The 17,212-nt window shown below is 47.3% G+C and overlaps 1 protein-coding gene across 8 annotated transcripts in view; it reads right to left on the reverse strand.

Moving 5' to 3' along the window:
* FAM168A (family with sequence similarity 168 member A) overlaps positions 1-17,212 on the reverse strand; it is a 199,548-nt gene that overhangs the window by 5,345 nt on the left and 176,991 nt on the right. For 6 of the 8 annotated variants that reach the window (XM_069808654.1, XM_069808652.1, XM_069808653.1 and 3 more), the window contains 2 exons: positions 7,037-7,162; positions 588-730 (listed from right to left, as the gene is read on the reverse strand). In XM_069808654.1, the coding sequence (XP_069664755.1) occupies positions 588-730; positions 7,037-7,162 (269 nt within the window). The remainder of the gene's footprint in view (positions 1-587; positions 731-7,036; positions 7,163-17,212) is intronic. The other 2 variants (XM_069808660.1, XM_069808659.1) reach the window with 1 other exon arrangement.

Below are 17,212 nucleotides of genomic sequence, written 5' to 3' on the forward strand. Positions count from 1 at the left end.
ATCCAGGTGCTCAGGGAGGAGCTCTTCCATGAGGACACGAATCTGGGTCATGCCTGAAGTAGCTTGTGCTGGTGAAGGTGACACAGGGGCTTTTCCATGGCAGGCGTCAGGAGGGTGATGCAAGCCAAGTGAGATGCCAACAGCCACCAGCAAGTGGACCTTGTGGTGACCCAGACTCACCTGTGCCCGTGGGGAAGAGCAGCACTGAGAGCTGGGGAGGGTGGGGAGAGGCAGCTGCAGGGACCACCCTGGAGCCAGCAAGCCCTGGCAAGTCAGGCATGTGATTTTGGGGGAAGGGACCCAATTCCCAACCTGGCCAAGCCACAGGGATGCCACCATGCTGACTCCACTGCACACCGACAACCACACAAGACCACATCTCATCCAGAGGACCCAACGGAGGAGGCAGGAGAGAGACCCCAGCATCCCAGAGACCCACCAAGCCCCACCAGGAGCACCTCCATCACACCAGGACATGGGTGCTCAGCCCTGACAGCCAAGGACAAAGCCCCGCAGGAACCTCGGGCTGTATTTACAGGCCATTGAGTGAGGCGGTGAGCTGCCGTGGCGGCTGGCGAGGCACCTACCTGGGTGTACAGGTTCTGCTGTGGATAGGCACTTCTGATGGGGTACATAGCGGTTTGGTATGGATTCGGAGATGGCGAGTAGGGAGGAGGTGCGTTGTTACTCTGGGTCGGTGGGACCTTGTAGGGAGTCCCCGCAGTGTACCCTGGCAAAGACAAGAGGAGTCCAAGTTAGGGTGAGGATTTATAGCTGCAGAGCTGGTCTAGCTGGCCCATGAGCAACCCGAGCTGCTCTTCATGATGGACCGGCTGCTCGCTGGGCATCACTCAGCACGGAGGAGACGTACCGAGATGCACCAGCATCTACTGATGGTCCATGAAACACACCAAGCTGCGACCTCCGAGTCCAGCATCCAGCCCCTGGCTAATCGATCACAGCAGCCGGGGCTGCATCCTCCACCCAGCCCAGCACTGGCTCTTCCCACACTGCCTACACTGGGCCATAGAGTTGATGAGTATTCCCAGCGGTCAAGGCATGATGAGACTCAACCAGCACTTAAATCACCTAAGACAGCAGTATCCCCACACCTACTTACCCATCTCTATACATCTACTTGATGAGAATAATGTTTTTCCTTCTCTCCTCCCCAGATTTTTGTCCTTTCACCTTTTTTTTTGCTCAGGGTGTGATGGGCAAAACCAGAATTTAATTGCTGGAGGATCTGATATCATGGCACAGTATTGCTGTCCCCAGGCAATGACCAGAAAAGCAGCAACACCAATGGTCCAAACCTTAATATTAAGGTGAAAATGGTGGCTGCCTTTAAGTATTTCAAGGTCGACAGTGCCAAGCTCTGTTTTTTCTCTCTTGAAAGGAGGGCTGTGACCATCAGCTCACCTTGCAGGTGGGAGAGGCAACCCCAACTGATGCTTGAGCACCTTTATACCTGTCCTGCTCCCTGCAGGCTATTTGCATTAGTGACAAAAGCAGCAAATCTGCTTTATTGCCATTAAGAAAAGCCACTTGCTTTTTTTGGTGGGACGTCCCTGCACCAAGGATATACAGCACCTGAATTCCCAACCTTTAGAGGCATTTCCAAGGAAGGTGCCATGAAGTTGCCCCTAAAACATTATTACTTAAGTGCTAAATTGGGGAAAAATCCTCGAGAATACTTAAAGTTGTGTTTTAAGGGGTTTTTTTTTTTAGGGTGGACTAAAAGCTGAGCTGCTGCCATGGGATGCCCCGGACTGCATCAAGTATGCCGTGAAGGCATCAAGGTGTTGGTCACAGCTTGATGAATAGTTAAAAAAAATGGAAATGGAAAAAATCTGCTCACACAAGCAAGGAAAAGCATGTGGGCTGGGCTGGCTGGTGAGAAATGGTAGCCAGCTCTTGCAGGAGAGCTGGGAGAAATCGTCCTTAGGGCAAAGAGGCCTGGAAGACTGTGTAGGATGGAGAGGAGAAGTCAAGGCTCAGCCCAGCGTTAAGACGTCTAAACACTCAAATATAATGAACTAATTTACTCAACCAGTGTTCAGGGCAGCAATTAACGAAGGCTAAGTTTTCAAGACTGCTAATATCCCATATTATCTGCCCAGCACTGAAACAGTGTTAAGATAACAAGGAGCTTTCTAGGAACTCCCAAACAGCATGTCACCGCCTCCTGATTACTGCAGATTGGAAAAAAATGTGTTAATTAAACAGCGGAATAGCTGTGACCCTTTTCCTGACTTGCATTACCAGGAGAGCAACTATCTTTAAATGAGAGATGGAAGCAGCAAGAGGAAATGCAGGTTCGAAACAGCCGAATTCACCCTAGCAGCAGAAGTGGAGACTCCTCCATCACGAAGTCCTCCAGGAACCCAACAGTATGTCACCTACAGACCAACCAGCCTCCTGTTTTTCAATCTTATGGATTTTTTTTCTATTCTGAACTCATTTTTCCAAACAAAGACCTCTTGGCATCACGCTTCGTTTCTGATGGGCATCTGGAGATGTGGACCAGCTCAAGGCTGTGTGGTTTCACTGCCTTGAATGCTAACACTTGCTGCGGTTTCCTGATTGCTGAATCACGGACAATTTATCTACAATATTTTAAAAGGTATTAAGCATAATAGTCCAGGCAGATGTAATCTTCCATGTTTATAAATTGCAAAAAAATAGAACAATCTGTGGGTAAAAACAATGTGTAATCAAGTGTTAATGACACAAGATGATGGAGGTTCCTCTCGGAAAAGCATGTCTGATAGCTAATTTTAAAGCCTAATTATGACTCTCTAACACCTTATTAGGATTAGGAGGTTGGCATGGCCCGTGCTTCTGCTGCTTCGCAGTTCAGCAGCAGGCTGGGATTTTAAAAGCAATAGCGAGCCTTTAAGCTCCAACATTTATTAAAATTGCTGATTAAATCCTTCGTGCCACTCTAGAAAGCTCAACCTTATTGATCCTGCAACACAGAAGTGCCCTGAATTGTGTGGATAAATTTTTCTATAACAGCATGAAGGCTGGGGGGGGGGGGGGGAGTTCTCTGATGGATTTTGTATCACCATCTCCTCTTGTTTCCATGTGAAGGGGTCACCAAAAGCACGGTTCCTCAGATGGAAAAGGAATTGGCTGGATGGCCATGTCTGGAGTTACAGTCAACAGCTCAATGTCCAAGTGGAAACCAGTAATGAGTGGTGTACCTCAAGGGTTGGTACTGGGACCAATACTATTTAATCTTCATCAATGACATAAATGGTGGGATTGAGTGCACCGTCAGCAGGTTTGCAGATGACACCAAGCTGAGTGGTGCAGTTGATAGGCTAGAGGGACGGGATGCCATCCAGAGGGACCTGGACAGGCTTGAGGAGTGGGCCCAGGTGAACCTCATGAAGTTCAACAAGGCCAAGTGCAAGGTCCTACACATGGGTCAGGGCAATCCCCAGTATCCATACAGGTTGGGGGATGAAGGGATGGAGAGCAGCCTTGTGGAGAAGGACTTGGGAATACTGGTGGATGAAAAATTGGACATGACCCAGCAATGTGTGTTTGCAGCCCAGAAAGCCAACCGTGTCCTGGGCTGCATCACCAGCAGCGTGGCCAGCAGGTCGAGGGAGGGGATTCTGCCCCTCTGCTCCGATTGGGTGAGACCCCACCTGCAGTTCTGCGTCCAGCTCTGGGGTCCTCAGCACAGGAGAGACAGGGACCTGTTGGAGCGGGTCCAGAGGAGGGACACAAAAATGATCAGAGGGCTGGAACACCTCTGCTGTGAGGACAGGCTGAGAGAGTTGGGGTTGTTCAGCCTGGAGAAGAGAAGGCTCCAGGGAGACCTTATTGCAGCCTTTTAATATATAAAGGGGGCTTCTAAGAAAGCTTATAGATTGGACATAAGGAGGAAATTTCTTATGATGAGGGTGGTGAGACACTGGAGCAGAGAAGCTGTGGATGCCCCATCCCTGGCAGTGTTCAAGGCCAGGTTGGATGGGGCTTTGAGCAACCTGGTCTAGTGGAAGGTGTCCCTGCCCATGGCAGGGGGGTTGGACGAGATGACCTTGAGAGGTCCCTTCCAACCCAAACCATTCTGTGATTCCATGATTCTGTGATTCTATAAAAACCAATGTGCATTTTTTCAGTAAATTCAAGCTGTGTCTAAGGAGGCTGCACTCAGCACACTCCCACCCCCGGGAGCAGAAGGCAGATCCCCTGAGGAAGACACAGGGCAGAACACGGGGCTCACGCTGCGGTGGACTGTGGGCAGAAGTAAGCAGCCGCGAGCAGCTCCGGGAGGTCCTATGTGGTTGCATGGCCCAGTTGAGTCTGACTGGTTCTGGGTGTCTGGTCCTGCTTCTGCCACAGCCCTCCACCTTGGCTCATCATCCTCCAGCTTTTTTCTCGGCTTTATTGTCCATCTGCCTTCCCTGCACCCAGAGGGCTGGAGGAACAGCTTTGGAGTGGTGAGCACGGAGACATCACAGGGGATGATGCCATGGGGTGGACACTGGCACAGGCAGCTGCCTGGCAGGCTTGCATAGCCTCTGCCAAAGTCCTGCCTGGCACATTGTCACCGCCACCACCATCCTCACCAGCCAGACAAAAGCAAACAGGAGGCTCTGGGGCAGAAACGACCATAAAATCTACAACCTTGCTCACTACTGTGCGCAAAGCTTTGTGTCTATGACCGCCCTGATGTCAACTGGAGCATTAAGCAACAAAACAAAATACCTCAGGCAAAACCAAGCTTTGAAAACCCATCATTAAAGGACAAAAAAAGCCAAAAGGCAAAGGCATGTCCCCACACTGTAGGCAAGGCCAGGATGAAGGCACCTGGGCAGCTCTTACCCAGCCTTTAAGTTCATGCATGTCTTGCCATGGTCTTTCACTGCAGGGTCACAGCCCAGTGGAGCCCTCAGCACCTTTTCTATCTTACTGGTGTAGATGTGGGGAGGTACTGAGCAGCTATTGCGTATTTGTTCGTATTTATCCCTGTTTGGCATGCGGCTCCAGTCCATACTGGTGGGCACTCTTCACCCTGGGAATAGAAGGACTCGTCTCCCAGGCTTCTCCTTGGCTCTCCTCCATCCAGATCTGACACCTTGACGATGCTCATGAGTAAGCTCTCACCTGTCTCCTGCCGCCTGGGGAAGGCTGTTCTCCCAGGAACAAAACCTGGGCTAGGTGAGATCGAGCCGAAAGACAGAACCGATTTGGGATGCCCAACCTGAAATGCTTCTGATTTTTCAGAGCCTGCGCTTGAGATGGCATCTCCCAGCAGAGCTCTGGCGAAGCCAACCGCAGCTATAAGCCTGAAGCATCTCTGCAAATCAAACCTCAAGACTTTTATCTATTAAATTTAATTTCCAAATTAAATGTGCCCAAGCCAGTCCTCTGGAAACAAGGCCAGCCTGCATGGGTCTGGCCGGTGACTGCATTATTAATCTCCTTTATCACCCACACTGGGTGGCCACAGCCAAATTTTGCCCCCAAACCCTTTCCTACCCCAGTATCTGCTCTTGCCCTCTCTGATTTTGAGGGAGGAATCTCACCTGCAGCAGCCCAGAGGAGCAATGGGGAGGAGAAATCACATCCAGGCATGGGTGGAACTCCAAAGGAATTTTGCTGAATAATATCTAGGTTTCTACTGATTACAAGCTGAGATTTTCCAAACACTTACAACTCGGTCAAATCTGGTCTGCCATGAAATTAGGTGCGATGCAAAGCCTATGCACCATGTCAGGCATACAGCCCCTACCCCAGAATTGTAGGGACATCCCTCTTCAAAGAAAAAATCTCCCAAAGGCTTTTAATAGATTTATTTTTTAATAATTCTTTTAATCAAAAAAAGAAACTATTTCTTCCTCTCATCTCATTCTGTAAATGATTTAATTTAGCACAAGAAGGGAGCCTGCAGCAGACAGACGGTAAGGAACGCTTCAACCCGCACATGTGCATGGGCGCAGCAGTCCCAGCCTTGTAAATATGGCCCGCAGAGAGTCACTTTAAGATACCTTATATTTTTTTCTCCAAATACGACTTGGAGTTTCTCCAGGTCCCGGGGGGTGTTTGGAAGGTTAATTTTGCATTTTGAATGTAGGACTGGTCCCACCTCACGCTTGCAGCACGCCCCATGCTAGCCATGCCCCAGCTTTAGCAGGCAACATGAGGGCAAAAGCAGGCAACAACAGTCAGGCAGGGGCCAGAGGACACCCCACATGCCAGGGGAAGCACTGGGGGCCTTATCGGGGAGTTTATCACCCTTCCTGGAGGCACTATTTGGCCTCTTAGGGGATGAGATTACAAGGCTCCTCCTGGAAAAGCCTGTTTGACGGCGATCCATAAGCAGCATCTCCTCCCCCACCTCTGCTCAGCCAGTTTGAGTTAAAAGGTGGGAATTTCACCCGGGTTCCTTGAAAATCACGCTTTATTTTGGAATTGTCTCTTTCACTTTTAAGGGAATAGGAAAAAAATCTCCCTTTGGTTTTTCTGCACATACCACTCTGCTCAACCACAGAGCATCATCACTACAGACACACACCTGCAAACAACCTCAGGTTGCTCCTGAGGACCAAACGCTCAGCTAAAAGAGGCTTTCACCCTTCTCCACTTGCCTTCCTCCTCTGAAGGAGCTCTAGGAGGGTCAGTGCTCTCCTTTTCATGCTCCTTCGTGGTTTTAACACACGGGAACAGAAAGGAGCAGGGATGCTACCTCATTTTCAGATGAAAAAACCCAAGAGCTCTGCAAAATTTCATCCCAGAAGGGAATTGCAGCAGCAGCACAATGCTCCCACTGGGCAGCTCTGGGCGCAGAAGGTGATGGATCAGCTCCATGGTGCCAGCAAGCACCCCCAGGACCTGCAGCACCCTCACCTCTGTCAGGGCTCAGCACTCAGGGAAGGACACACGGACGCACAGACATGAATGATCCCATCCGTTTGCTGATCCCAAATAACCCCATCCCCAAATAACCCACAGGAGGGGAGGCAAATGGGCACAAAACAGCCAAGTAAAACCCCAGAAGAAAAGGTTTATTTACTGAATGCTGCAGAAGAAGCCTGATAAGTTCTGTTCTCGGTCCCGGTGTCCACCGGGAGGTGGAAGGTGCCCTCCGTGGCACAGGAGGAAGAGGTCTGTGGCCAGGCTTGCTTCATCAGAAGTGTAGCTTGAGTGGAGACAGAGAAGAGGTGTCACACAGAGCAATGAAGATACGACTTCCCGCATTTATGTCACATTTGAACCGCTTTGCTGCTCTCTTCCTTTCCCTCCCACCTTTTAAGGACAACTATCCGTAGGAATTTCACACCATGGTTCCTCTGGCCCCACCTGCTCCCCATGGAGGGATGGTTTGCACAGCACATTGCAGCAAACCAGTTACCTACCCCAAACAACTGGTTTCCAGAGCTAAGCAACCTGCATGAAGATCTACACGTGGGGGACGTGGCCAGCAGAGTCACCATTCCTCCCCAGATACCACCAGTCACCTCTGTGCATAGGGACCAGTAACAGCTGTCCTTGACCTTGACCTTGTTGTGACCTGGAAAACAGGCCGAGCCTGATGTGCAAGGCATTTTATTCTCAGTAAAACTCTTTGAGATGCTTGCATGGCAGGTACCACTAGTGGACAAGGTACTGGTCACTGTGACCGTCCCATCACAGTGTTAGGTGGTCCTTAGAAACTCTGGAAAGGACAGTCAGCAGAAGCAGGACTTTGGGCAGGTTGCACTGTATCCCAGTTTGCAGAAAAGTATTTATAAAGCCAACCAAGATAATCCAGAAGAATCTCAAGAGCCAAATCTTGTGGGATTTGAGAAGGGACCAACAGAATTCAGTCATTTTGTGGGTCATAAATTTTCTGAAAGAGGAAAAGGTCTTACACTAACTGCCATAATGCACCTGTGTATGATGAACCAGCACTGGCTATACCTTTATCCTATATCCAAACGCATTGCCAATGCTCATCTAAGAAGGACTGCTGTTACACCAAAGGCGCACCTACGGAGAAGGCAGATCACCAACACAAGCTGACAACCAGACTCCTTCCCAAAGTTGGTGCCTCTGAGAAAGGCTTAACAGGTCTTTTTCTTTTTTTTTTTTTTTTTTTTTTTTTTTTTTTTTTTTTTTTTTGTCCCCTGAAACTATGGATCTGTCCTAACTTTTTGTTCCAGACTAATCTCAAATGGTGGCCCCCACCATCCTTGGTTTAAGTCCCACCACCTCCCAACACGAGTGCATATATCTTTTGAAAGCCTCAGCCAGTTATTACAGCTCGCTGCTCACCAGCTTAACAAGCTGCTCTGGCTGTCATTATGAAAGAAATAAGCTCCAGGTTTTCCATGTACTGCAGTATATACTTTGCACACCCAGCTACTAAGGAAAGAAAACCAAGCGAGGGTTGATCGATCCTCAGCAAGCCACTCAGTGATTAGACCTCGCTGTGAAGTTGTGGAGGATAAAGGAGGTAAAATGATGCAGCTGCTGGAATCAAAGAAAATCACTGATTGATGGCTTCTTTAAAGGTATTGTTTGTGAACGCAGAAGGTAGACTGTTGAGACGCTCTCTCTCCACCAAATTCTGAATTTCCCAAGATCTCTAGAAGGTTGGAGGTCAGAGCACGTCCCCGTCGTCCCCTTCTCCCTGTGCGGGTGGCGTTAGGGACAGGTAGGATTTCCCTAGAGATGTGGTAAAGGGATTTTGGGTCAGATCTGCCAACTCAAGAGACTTCTGGAGGAAAAAAACAAAGGTGTAATTTTGTAGGCGGGGAACTGTTTCTGATAGCAGAACCAGCCAAGCTCAGACAAAGCAGTCTGGGGCAGAAAGAAAGAAGAGATCTTTGGGAGGGACACCACAGCCCACAGGAGGAGGTGGTGGGTTCCTTATACTACCGTCAGCCCCAAGGGCATCACACATGAAGACATTTTAAAGCTGCACTTCATGATTCCTGCTCCCAAGCAAGTTCCTGCCCCCCGAGGGGCTCGGCGCTAAGTCCCAAAGAAGGGACTTCATGACTTGGTCAGGACTTATAAACCTTTCTACAAAGGCAAGAGCAATGATGTTTCAAACCCCTCCAATGCCTCCATGTCTGCTCAGACACTTAATTAACCATCTCTGAAGATCCAACTGTAAATCTGGAATGCCACAGGGCTGGAAGTTGCGGATGAGCGATTGAGGAAGCCAAGGAGGAATCAGCACTGGTGCCACAGCCCGTGCCAGCCGCAACACAGGTCCTCATGGCTGGGCACCACTGCCCAGAGAGAACGGAGAAGCACTACCACAGGTCTGTTGGTCCACCAAAAACTCGTGAGACCACTCTCCTAGGGTGGGGCAGAAATACAGGAGCGTGGAGGACACCCAGCAGTGATGCTTTAATGGACGGCACGGCAATCATCAGCTGTGTGGAGATGTTTATGGGGGCAAGATCTGGCCGGATGGTGCTCCGCTGCTGGAGACATGGAAACGTGCTCCTCCCTCCTCACTTTCTCCCAGAGAAAACTAGGAGGTTTGTGGGAAGTGAGGGACTCGGAGCACAATTTCTCCTCCACTCAAGCTCTGATCATGTTCTGCTCTGAGCCTGCACCCCCTCCCAAAGGTTTGTGAGTTATTAAGGATTTCCAAACTGCCTTGCTTTATTTTCCATGGTGCACTGCACTCCTGAACATCACACTGGAGAGCTAACTCCCAGTGCTGAGACAGAAACACTCTTTCACTTACGCTTTTATTCAAAATCAGATTCATTTTTGCCTCTCGATTTCACAAAGGTTTTAATCTCCAAGACTGATGAGACAATTTATTTAGATGTTACGTGAATCCTTGCTCTGCAGTTTCTCCTCTCCACATTAGACCTACCAAAAAACCAAGGTAATCTGGGCTGGAGATGGCTGGGAGCTTGCCATAGCTATACATGTTCCTTATATTAAATCATGGATCCTCGGACCTCGGAGAATCCATCACTTAAAACTACACAAAAGGTGAACCAAGGAGGCTTCTAGAAACATTAATATCTCCTGGTCCTTTGCAAGAGCTACAATTCATAGAGGTTACAATCCAGCCATGACTATCTAACATAATTTAAGATCTATCTCCTACCAGTGTCTTCTGGATTTGGTTTAACCTCTTGCCTGTGATGTTCATTGAAAAATAAAGAGCTTTTATTCATTGTCTGTTGGATCCCTGGCAAATCTAGTGGTGGGGACTGGGCAAGCAATGTGAACTGAGCAGGGGTCTCTGCAGCGCTGGGACTGGTCTGTCTCCCCGCGAGGACCTCTAGCCAATGTGCTAATGTTCAAGACATACTTTAAGTGGAAAAGAGAAGAACATGAACCAGACATGCCTGAAGAAAATTCTGTGAATTATCTGGAGTACAGAATCACAATGAAAGGATGAAGCAGATGATACAGTATATACGGTATATATATTTCTTGCTTCTCTCTGCCAACCTTATTTGTGATGGATACAGCCTTGAGCCTCGTACAAAGTTTGCAATAAGCTTAATTCCCCAGGCAGTCCCATTACCATGAGCCTGAGTGCCCCAAAACGGTGGGAGCACTTGTTCTTAGAAAGCCTTGCAAGGCTCTACAGGATGTTCACCCCACCAGACCCCAAGATACCCACCTTAGGGGACCCATTGATGCCCCTAAATAGTCGGTGAGCATCTACAGAGGATGGTTCAGAGCACTTATGTGGGGAAAGATGATGCCTATGCTTTCCCTCTGCAGAGCAATGTTTCCTCTGGGGAGGACCCAGAAGCAGGAATGAGGGATTGGAGCCTCCATCCTGTCCCACAACATCCCCGCAGAGACCCCTAATTTCCGAGGGTGATTTTAGAAATATCTGTTCTGCTCTGGAAGGGCACTGAAGTAATGGATGCAAAGCATTATTCTCCCCTGCATTATTAATAAATGCAGTTAAAGCATAAGCCAGCCTCCGTGCAAAAAGTGTGTGCCCTACTTTCAGGAAAATAAAAAGGCATGCTTTAATGAAGGAAGTTAAAACAAAACAACCATCTCAGGAAGACAGAATGCCTGGGAGGGAACATGCACCAGGCCTAATGAAGACATACATTATTATTTTTTTTTTTAAATTGGCGTGCCTCGTGTCTCTGCAGCAGAGTGATTTTAGGCGCTCATTTTTATATACTTGAAAGGAATTTTTTTTAATAACACTGCCCTCAATAACCAGGCTTATTGCAAGCATAAGAGTTTGCAATGCCAGTGTTTTGCAGTCATCTTGTAGCCTGCCTTATGTCTCTCCCTCTAACAGATATGGAAAACCACCAACAGGAAAATCACACAAGGCAGAAACTTGTGTTGTTTCAATGAATCAGGATGGAAAGAAATTAATTCCCTTGCTTGATGTAGGGCTCCTTTGGCTGAGCTTTGCAAGCAATGCAGTGGCTGGCTGTTATCTATGCCTTGGGAAGGGTTGCTTTGAAATAAACTTGGTGCTCAAACATTAGCAAATATTCACCAGATACCCGACATTGACAGAGGGAGGAATCAAGACTGGTTCCAATTATCATTTTCCTTTCCTTTCCTCATGGCTACTGGACTAAGGGGACTCCGGAATTCTCCAAGCTCCTCTCCATGTCTCCTTATGCTTCTCAGATTGAGGCAATTACAAAGTTTGGGGCACTAAATCATTTACTTTTCCATGTGGATCCCGGGGTCTGGGGAACCATGAGGTCAACAGAAGAGCATGAACATGGCTGACTTCCAGCGTGCATCAGGGACTGTAGCGTGAGTGTTTGGGAGGACATCAAGGATGAAAGCAGATGGCACATAAGTAGCAGGTATTTGAAAAACAGACTTTGAAAATTAACCACCACTGATGCACTTCTCTTCAGTTGGGGTGAACCACACCAAGGGCAGGAGCAGAGGGCAGTCTTCATCTTCGCTCGGTGGTTCATCTCTTGCTAAGATTTTGCATGGAAGCCAAGCAAAACTCATGAGGTCTGGGGCAAGAGATACCTAACCAGAGAGAGCTTGTCTGAGGAACACCTTTAGGGTGGACCAGAGAGGGTGATCAAGGTTGTACACAACAGTTTCTTTCAAGACTGACAGCTCACTTCCAGTTACATCCCACAAATTCAGAAGTCACACGCAAAGGATGCTCTTCCCACCCTTTTCAACATCTATTCCAAATAGCATTAAGAGGCACATTTGCCTGGTTAACCTACATATGGAGAATCAGATAACCAAACATGAAACTTTGGTTTGTGATTGCTTTTTTAATGATTCTGAAGGATTTCTGCCAGCAGGTACCACCCCCCTCCCAGCCTGGGAGGTTTTAAACAGAAGAACATTGTTGGTGGATGGGATGCTTTTGAGAGTAGCAATTCTGCTGGGAACGTACAGCATCTCTTTCTGCAGTGAGGCAGCTGAAGGCTCAACATCTAAAATTCCTTAAAAATACATTTAGAATTAGTCTTCTGTTTCAGAATCAAAGATTTTAAAAATAAAGCTGATCCCCTCTGATTCCCAGTGTGTTTGATGGATGGCATGAACCCCAGCAGCATGTTCTTCTCTGCGGCAGGTTTATTTCCAGCCTCCTGTATGACAGCAGCTGATTCAATTTGAGTAAACGCTCTCCATACCGATACAGACGACTGGTTTTTAACTCAGCCGCTGAACCACAGTATTACTTTAAGTCAATTCCATTTAACACAGTGGAGGACGCTGCTTGCTCTGTCGCATGTACCCACTGCTGGACTATTTTATGGAGCTTATTTTGCATTAGTTGTCTCTCAAAAATTCTTAATTTTTCTCCTTTACGCATATTTTCCACAGAGAAGTGACCACAGACAGTGGGTGCAATGCTGGGAGGTCCTGAGCGGCAGAGCCCGTGCCTGCTTCCTGGAGTTGTTAATGTGGCATTTTGCCTGCGGCAGAATTGGGATCTTAAGAAACATAATTCAATAAAAACTGGCAGGGAGTTGCAAATAGCTTGAAAAAGCCTCTAAATTTAAGAAGGGTCCAAGCCAGGATTGCCTCTGTAGCCTTTGCTCTGCCTCTAAAGATAATGTTGACAGATGCTGTCCTCACTCACGGCATCACACAGGCGTTTTTCTTCTCCACTAACTGGTGCTTGTGCATCCCCCGCTCCTGAGCCGCTGGTCTGAGCATAGGCGAGTCCACGAAAGCATCTTTCCTCCCAGCTGCACACGAACAAGCTGAGGGCTCTGAACCATGCCTCCTACGAGATAAATCTCCAAATAGTGGGGAAAAAAGAGCCTGCTGTGATACTAAATTGATTTCAAGAGCTGCATGATTGTTTATGGGGAGAATGCAGGTTTCTGCACAAGAGGAGTTGGGTTGAGGAGCACCGATTTTAATCTTCACCATTTCCTTGCTAATTTAGTGCTTAGCTATGTTGCGTTACGCACTGGAAGATTTTTGTTCTCACTGCAAAATGACCTGTCAGCTTTCTGGACATTAGGAGATTTCTAATATGGAAATTATTAAAGGCATTTTTTAAGAACTGTAAACAGAGAAATGAAATTTAAATGTCAAGATGGCTGCGAAGGCTTTCTTGCTTGAGCGTTAAGCTGCGTAACAAAAAGATCTGGTGAGGGGGGACAAAACGATCAGAGGATTTTTTTTTAGAGAAAGCAAGTCGGTAAAGATTAGGATTGCACTTCAGAAGGGAGCATCGGGGGGAATGAACAAAAGGCTGGCTGGCACAAAGAAGATTGACCAGGGCTTTCGTTTCCCCTTTCACACCATGCAAATCTAAAGCAACAGACAATTATTTGCATTGCTTTAAAAAAAAATACCAGTAACTCAAGCCTTAATTAATCTGCAGAACTGCTTGCTGCAAAGTATTGTAGTGATAAAATATAGCAGGAATCAAAGCACGGGGGAGGTTAAGCATCTTAATGAAAGAGAGGACACCCACAGCCACAGCCACCAGGACAAAGGCAGGGAAAAATCAAAGTCTTTGTGTTTTTGTGCTTATAAAAGCCGCTGACTAACAAGGTTAGGGGCGGATTATTCTATACCGAACAATCACAAGGAATCTTCTGAAGGTCGATCTGGCTGTTTTCAGGGAAGAGACCAGGGCGGATGGACAACCCGGCCCTCGCTGAGTGTGGGGGCTCCTTTCTGCTGGGTGGAGGACACAGGCTGTAGATGCCGCTGCAGGAATGATGGGGCTCAAGAGGGTGTGCCCAAGGGCTCACTGCTGCCCACCTGTGTGAACCCCAATTTCTAGGGTTATCCCTGTGTTTTCTTGTTCTTTCCTGGTCTTCTTGACTGTTTCTTCACTGTCTGGGTTGGGACATCCACTTCTTTCTTGTCTTTGTTGTGCAGGCAAGCAACTTCTTTGCTTGAGAGAAGGAGGCTTGTCCTCCAGCCCACTCCAGGACCTACACTTCTACAAGCCAGGTGCATCCCATTTCTCAATCTGTTCCTACTATCCTAACCTATGCCAAGAAAGCAATCCCATAAAACATCATCTTAGAGGTCTCCTTCTCTGAGGGTATCTTGACTATGTATCAGAGTTACTTCAGAGAGCATCCACAACCCCCTCCTTGGGTTCCTGTTCCTCATGAGCATGAAGGACATCCCAGGCAGGATTCATCTCAAGCTCTCCTGGTAGGACAGACAGGCATCCATGGGACATCTGTCCCAAAAGATGGGCTAGATGTCTCTCTGGGGAGGTCTGTCTTTCTCTCCACTGAATACAGAGGGACCTGGGCTAGAAGGATGAGAGACCTAAGGTCTATACATCTAAAGGGAACCAAATCTTCCCTAAATACGGCAATTGCTGCAGCTGTTTAAAATACTTGAAAATTTCCTAGTCTTTTCTCTTTCTTTTTGATTTGGAAAATTAAACTGAGCTGAACTAAAATCTTTCCAGGGGCATGTGTGGATTTCATCAAGATTTTGCAAAGAAAAGTATTTTGTTTGGATAGCAACACAGCATTTCTGGGGGGTGTTTCCATTTGTTTTCTAATAGGAACTCCAGCTCCCAAGGATGGTGTCTGAGATGTACAAGAAGCAATACAAAAGACCCCCCCCAGAATTCCTCGTCCTGCGGTGATTTGGTGTTCCCTCTCACTTGGGTGTCCCCTTGGCCATCTCACCACTCAGTGGTGGAGCTCCTGCCTGCGCAAGGCACAGGCAGTGGCTGGGGACAAGAGACATTTTATAATGTCCAGGCCAATACGCAGGAACGCTGCTGTACTTACATCCCTGGCTAAGCAGGCAGGACGTTGCCAGCCTCTGGCAGGACAACTTACTAATAAATTTGTGGGTTTTTTTAATGCTGTAGAACTCTTTTCACTTTACTCTTTCAGTGTTATATCCTTCAGGGGAATTTGAGGGTGGCCAGCACACATCTAGGGGAACAAAACTTGTTTCATATTACATGTTAAGATTTTTAGTGGGAAGAAATGCAGCTAAAGACCCTACCAGAAGCACATAAAACCAAACAAAACACAACAGATCCCTTACAGAGTCATCTGCAGTAAACGGCTTTATTTAATAACCTTGCAAAATAACAGTGAATTTAAACTGTGATGTGGAGAAGACAGCACCAAAACTTTTTGGCAATGAAACACTCATTCCTGCTTCATGAGCCTTGGAAAGCTCCCGAGCCTGGGGATCCACTGATTTTACGACAACCGGGAGACTGAAAACTTGGCAATTCAAAGGAGAAAGGGTTTAGCAAGACTGCAACAAAGTCCAGCTTTGTGTTCGTTACGCAAGCATCTATTTCACTCCAATGACTACTGAACACTTAGCTGAAAAGAAGGCTTTATTCAGAAGTTTTAAAATCCTGCAGCTCTTTTGAGGCGAAGCATTCAGAATAAACATCTCAGTCAACCGAAAAGCCATGAAGTCAAAACAAAGGGTGAGATATTATTTTTCATCTCCAATGTGTGCTTGGAAATGGGTGAGTAAGAGATTTTTTCAGGCCTTTTTCATGAAAACCATGAAAAAAGGCACAGTCCTGATTTCAGAAATGCTTTTCCAATCACAGTTCGGACACTGCCAATTCTTGAATTTGACCTGTGTGAGCATACCCCTTAAAAAAAATGCTCCAATAACACACAGACTAAAAAACCACAGCTAATAAATAATGTTCTGATCATAGAATGGTTTGGGTTGGAAGGGACCTTCAAATATCATCCAGTTCCAACCCCCCTGCCATGGGCAGGGACACCTTCCACTAGACCAGGTTGCTCAAAGCCCCATCCAACCTGACCTTGAACACTTCCAATGACGGGGCATCCACAGCTTCACTGGGCAGCAAGATCTCAAGATTGCTATTAAATAGGAGATTTCCTTTTCTTATACTAACTTTCACTTAATTCACTCCAGATAAGAGTCACATTTTCAAACTGCTACTTAGCCCTTGGGTTTCTACCACCCTTTGTCATGCCAAGAGGGTCCTGTCCCCCAGGTAATTTGGCTGAAAGCAGAAAACTTAACTGCATTTTAAAAACTCAAGGTCACTTGGTCCTTCCAAAGGGCTGCTTTCAGTAAAGTACTTAAATGTAGGTTTGACTTCAGTTAAATTATTTCCTGAGCGGGGCCTAAGAGAAGTCAACTCCAGAAAGAAAAAGACTTCTATAAAGGTTTCCAAATTTGGGCTCAAAAGCATAAAAAAGCAAGCGATTGATTTAGCAGAGCAACTCAAATATTCCTCATTAAGCACAGAACCTCATTAGTCTGTGCTGTGGTGAAGACAACTCCTTGTGGACAGGTGGGAATTACTCCATGACTCCTGCTTTGGAGTAACTTGTCTGACTTAAAAATAGTGGAAGGTCCCCTCCCCTGTCCTTGCTGGAAGCTATTTGACAGAAGCTTCCGTGTTTAATTTACATTGTATCCTCATCTACATGAATCTTCTACCATTGGCAGCCCTTGGCTATAAGCATTTCCCCCATCTCCCCACCTCATGTAGATGAGGTGTTCAACCTCAAAGGGATGGACAGGGGATGACTAGGTTCGTACTCATGCCACCCACGTGCTTTGATGGCTTTCTCCTCTCCAGTTCTCTCCAGCCAGGCAGGAAGGTCCTGGATGTGTGTGTGTCCGCCTCCATCCAGACCCTTCTGTACAATATAACTGGAGCCATGGGCTGGGTACGAGTTTGGCCAAGCGACAACAGAGGAAACCAGACAGAAGGGAGGTGTGGAGTGATGGTACTCAACAGCAGGGAAGGGAAGGATCTTGGCAGTCTAGTCATGGGTTTTTGTCAAAAAAAAAT

This window comes from Haliaeetus albicilla, chromosome 20 (genome assembly GCF_947461875.1).
Source record: "Haliaeetus albicilla chromosome 20, bHalAlb1.1, whole genome shotgun sequence".
Taxonomy (NCBI): domain Eukaryota; kingdom Metazoa; phylum Chordata; class Aves; order Accipitriformes; family Accipitridae; genus Haliaeetus; species Haliaeetus albicilla.